The sequence below is a fragment of the Nanorana parkeri genome, unplaced genomic scaffold (assembly GCF_000935625.1).
Source record: "Nanorana parkeri isolate BGI_ZX_2015 unplaced genomic scaffold, ASM93562v1 scaffold554, whole genome shotgun sequence".
NCBI lineage: Eukaryota > Metazoa > Chordata > Amphibia > Anura > Dicroglossidae > Nanorana > Nanorana parkeri.
In genome coordinates this window covers 108,719-113,906 of record NW_017306822.1, presented here as the reverse complement: position 1 = coordinate 113,906, position 5,188 = coordinate 108,719, and the positions used below count along the sequence as shown (strand labels likewise).

The window sequence follows — 5,188 nt, the reverse complement described above, 5'->3', positions numbered from 1 at the left end:
TGTTAGGGTGGGTTTCTTTGTGGTGGGTTGTCACTTGTTGCATCACTTGTGCTGTATTAGGTACAATAATTACATGGCAGTACTGCTTTTGGTCTGTAGTAGTCCTTGTGATTTTTTTTGCTAAGAGTAATGATGCAAAAATCCCAAAGTCTCCTCTTGTGCATCTGAAGTTGTCTCTACACTGTAGTCTTTACAGGGGATTAGAGATGTCGTCATCTGCAACCACTCCAACTGTTCTTGATCCAGTACTGTATTGTCTTCACATGTTCTATGTTTAATTGCCTCAACAACCTAATGGGGCCCCCTTCCACCCCCGAGTCCCATAGCAATCACCTGGGCTGCTATGGCCATAGTTACAATCACTATAAGTATTATAACCTGTGTGGCACTCTGTAATTTGAAAACCTCAATAACAGAAATGAAAAGCAAAGAGGAGTATGCTTACCTGGAGTGTAATAGTCATATATGGTGACAGATGCAGGCTGCAGGTAATCCACCTCCAAGTACTGGTGTGCATTAAACACTAGGCATTGCTTCCTAGTCTGAGAGACCTGGCTCAATATAAATAAACAGTAGTAGTACATGAAGAGAAGAAACTAATATAAAGAAGTGACAACCATTGATTAAAGGATGTGTAAAGTTCCAGCATATCCTCTCCTGTTATACCATCAACATTGTAATAGGAATACATACTAGAGTTGTTTTTCATAATGCAATCAAAGCTTACTTGAAAGAATCCCTTTTATGTAGTGAGTGCTGCCTTCCGTCTGCCTATTGGCTTGTGTGTACAGTGAGAAGCAGCAGACTGATGAGTTCATCTCTCATCCACACTGCTCTCTCATGTATATGCAGAGCTGCCTTAATGTGTGTCTTTTATATCTTCCTGCATTATTTTTCCTATGTCCCATTTGGAAGATTCCACTTTGTTCTGGAGACACAACAGCTAACAAGAGGAAAACCTAGGATGAATATGCCCCTTAGGCAGTTGTCACCAAAGCAGGTATCCAGATTGGAAGGCTTCCCCTCTATCCCTGTTCTGGTTACCTTTATCAAGCTTTGGATCACTTAAGATCCCGATGACAAATATCTCAGGACAAACAGATAAGAATAATAAAATAGGGACAAAGGCATTAATAAAAACCCGACAGGAGATGTAACATTTCCATCATCTGTTCACAACTATAACATTTTCTGTCTACATATACACTTTAATGTAAAGCAGTGTTACAGAAGAACATAAACCTGGGCCAATTTTTTATCAATATGAACATATCTATAAAGATATACAACGATCAGCCATAAAATTATAAACACTTGCCCAATATTGATTAGGTTCCCCTTTTCCTGATCCGTTGAGAAATGGACTCCACTATACTATATACTATATATAAGACTCATACGTAGTCTTCCATAGTTGTTCCGGTTGAATAAAGACTAGGGATGCACCAATACCAGTTTTTCGGTATAGATATTTTTTTCGGTACTCACTGATACCCGAAAGTCCCATAAAGAAACAAAGCGCCACTGCCGTGTAACCTAACTACCTGTCAAAAGCTGGATGCAGCTCCACCTGTAATTAACAGGCAACGCTCCGTCCATGACAGGTTACACGGTGGGGAGGATTTCCCTGCTGTGTAACCTGCTAGAAGTCGATCTGAATGGAGAAAAAGCTGTCAGCTTCAGACTTGAAGCTGACACATTTTTTCTTCATAATACTAGGTGAGACTCTGCCTCATCTGCCTCCCCTGACCGCACGTCCCTGATTTAGATGGACCAGGAGTTCAGCTGATGTTTTGGCTAGGACAGTGGATACATATGAATGCTATTCAGTGCTCTATAATCCCAAACTGACATTATAGGGGGTGTGTCTATGACAGTCTGGGCTAAGAGGAAGTGGGTTGGATGGCGCTGACCATCTTTCTACCTAGAAATTTGGTGACACCTAGTGGCAGAATGTTGTTACGGCAGAGAGCTCTAGATCGAAGTTAAAGGAGAACTATGGGGTCAGTGGGTTTTTCCCCATAGTTCTCCTTGGGGTAACGGGAGGACACAAACTAGCGTCCTCTCGTTACCCTAAGCTCAGTATACCGCGAGCAACAGCTCGTGGTATACTGAGACGCCGCACCTGGAGCGGATCCCGACTTAGACGACGGGATCCGCCCAGCTGCGTGAGTGACAGCTGGCTCTGCCTATCTAGAGGCAGAGCCAGCTGTACCCGCCCGCCCCCTCCTCCGTCCGTTCCGCCAGTCAGCGCTGGCAGATCGGAGCGGGGAGGGGGGCCTCCAGCCCCTCCCCCTGTCACGGCAGAGAGCCGTGACAGGATCGAGAGGTGAGGGAACCCGGTATGTGTTCCCTCACCTCCCGATCTACTGAGCCGACCTGTGACAGTCTCATTGTCACAGGTCGGCTTAGAACTATGAGGTGAGTGGAAATCACTCATGTCATAGTTCTCCTTTAAGGTGACGCAAATCTTAATTTGTTTTCACTGGTGTATAATTTTTTTCTTCGCTTTAAGCACTTTTTTGTCAAATAAAAATGTAATATGCAAATTAAAAACAGATTTTAAGCAATAAAACTGACCCAGAGCACATTTTATTCCTTTCTAGGAATAAGAACCCTTCATTGCATAAGACAGATGCATCTTAAGTGTTTTGGAATCTTAGAACAAAGATTATTCATTACCTGACACAGATGGTGATCGCCACAGTAGATTTTGCATTTTTGGGTTTCTCAACTGTTGGATGGATAACCGAGTAATTAATTAAAATAATTCAATATAAATCCTTATTTTATTAAAATATAGCTAATATGAGTACATTTTTCTTGATATCAGCCTCCTGTAATTCCCAGTATAGCAGTATTCAGAATGAAAGCAGGAGGACCAGTTTTAGGAACTAGATACAATGTGCTTAAAGGGAATATGCCAGGGGTGCCCATTAGGTAGATCGTGATCTACCAGTAGCTCTCAAAGCTGATGCTGGTAGAACAGGAAGGGTGTGAATGGTGGCCCCTTTATTCCATTTTGGTATACAGGCAGTCCCCGAGTTACATACATCCTACTTACAAACGGAGGCTATTACTGTACAGCAGGGGTAATTGTAACGCTACCGCGCTCGTGCGGAGGAGGAGCGCCCGCCTTTTTGGGTCTGGTTCGTAGTACTGAACGTAGATTGCAGGAAGTTGGCTCTTGTTAGACGTGCAGACGAGGGGTGCCCGCCTCTTCTTCCGAGTCACTGAGGTTTTTACTGCTGTCTGTATCCTCATTAGAAAGATTTAATCTCACTTCCTGTCCTTGGTACAACAGGAAGTGAGATGAAATTTACCCCCAGGAAGGGAAATTCACTCCTGTAAGAGTGATCATGGGGAAAAAGGTGTCTCCACTGAAGCTTCATCACCAATCCTGGTTTCCATATCAACCCAAAATGTTCAAAATACAATTGTCACAGAGACAGCAAGTGAGGGGAAATCTTCTATACAGGGGCACACACAAAACAAAATTTACGGGGGGTTAAAGCCGTCTCTATGCTATCAAAACAAACAAAAAACATTTTGGGGGCTGTAGTTACACTTAAAAAAATGTACCTGTCCCAACTTACATACAAATTCAACTTAAGAACAAACCTCCAGTCCCTATCTTGTATGTAACCTGGGGAACGCCTGTATTTATTTAGCTGTGCACACATGATTACCTATTAGCCTGAGTCTGCTGAGCCAAGCTCCCTGACACCTTGCTGGTGGATTCTGGTGGTTGAAGTGCTGCTTGTATTACATCAAATAATATTCGTTTACACAGCCTGTTGCACTGCACTGTTTGCAAAATACAGCAAGGTGAGCCAGGAGAGAGAGAGAGGAGAGACAGCCAGGAAAGAGAGAGGAGAGACAGCCCAGGGGAGAGAGCCAGGAGAGACAGCCAAGAGAGCGAAGAGAGACAGCCAAGAGAGCAAAGAGAGACAGCCAGGAGAGAAAACGAGAGAGAGAGAGAGAGAGCGAGGAGAGAAAGGAGAGACAGCCAGAAGGATGAGCAAGGAGAGACAGCCAGGAGAGCAAGGAGAGACAGCCAGGAGAGAGAGAGAGCAAGGGAGGTTTTTTTTCGGTGGTAGATCTCATGTAGCTCATCATTTGAAAAGTAGATCTTAACACAAAAAAATTATGGTCACCCCTGGAATATGCTGACTGAAGGGGACCACAAAGGGAGCAGTAAACTATACTCATCCATGTACTGCTACTCCCTCCTGGTCCAATCTGCAGGCTAAAGGCGTGTTCTTGACCCTGCTGGTGGAGGATCTGGCTATGGTTTCCTACAGGGCAGGGGTGTGCGGTTAGGGGAGGCAGACAAAGCCTCACCTAGTATTATGGCAGAAAAATACTGCTTCAAGTTTGAAGCTGACAGCTTTTTCACTATTCAGATCGGCATCTAACAGGTTACACAGCAGGGAAATCCTCCCCGCTGTGTAACTTGTCATGGACAGAGCACCACCTGTTATCTGGGAAGCCCGCTGCTTGTGTAACCTAACATAGTGAGGCAAGAGCTGCAACAGCCTCTACTCTGTGTTAGAGGCTTGAGCTCTGTGGATAGTTTGGACCAATGGCAAAGCACCATTGGTCCAAGCTGTCCAACCAAAAAAAACCCCACTGAGGACATCGATCTCGATGCCTCACCAGCGACGAGCAAGTGAGGGATAGGGAGGCTCCTCCCTTTCTCCTCCCTTCCTCCACCCTGAGTGCCTTACCCAGCACGGAAGGTAACGCACGCCAATGTTACAGAGATACTTGTATTGCAAGACTGGCTAAAAAGGGGTGTTCAAATCTTTTGGCAGGTAAAACAGTTCTTACACATTTCAACTGCGTATTAAAGAGGAACTCCAGGCATTTTTGAAAATCAACCCTTGAATTGGGGCTACCCCAGCACCTCTGCAAGGGTTAAACTCTAGTTTTGTCTAGGGAGTGAAAATAAAGAAGAAATACTTACTTAATCCTCAGTTCTGCCTGGCTGCCAGACCGTTTCCTGAAGCCTCTTCTCCCCTGGGCTCCAGCGGTCTAAGAATCTGTGATATCATGACATCTACGGTATTAGACATGAAGATGCTGAGGGACATACCACAGCTGGAGCCGAGGGAAAGTTAGGTGATTGGTCACTGCTACAGGACCAAGGAGCGGGTGAGTATATATTTATATATATATATATATA

At 44.5% G+C, this 5,188-nt stretch overlaps 1 protein-coding gene across 1 annotated transcript in view; it reads right to left on the bottom strand.

The window, feature by feature from the left end:
- Nucleotides 1–4,976: 4,976 nt before the first annotated feature.
- The window catches only part of LOC108791480 (cobra venom factor-like), an 8,753-nt gene continuing 8,541 nt past the window's right edge, over nucleotides 4,977–5,188 (bottom strand). Inside the window, exon 6 of the mRNA XM_018561983.1 lies at nucleotides 4,977–5,062. Coding sequence (XP_018417485.1) covers nucleotides 4,977–5,062 — 86 coding nt within the window. The remainder of the gene's footprint in view (nucleotides 5,063–5,188) is intronic.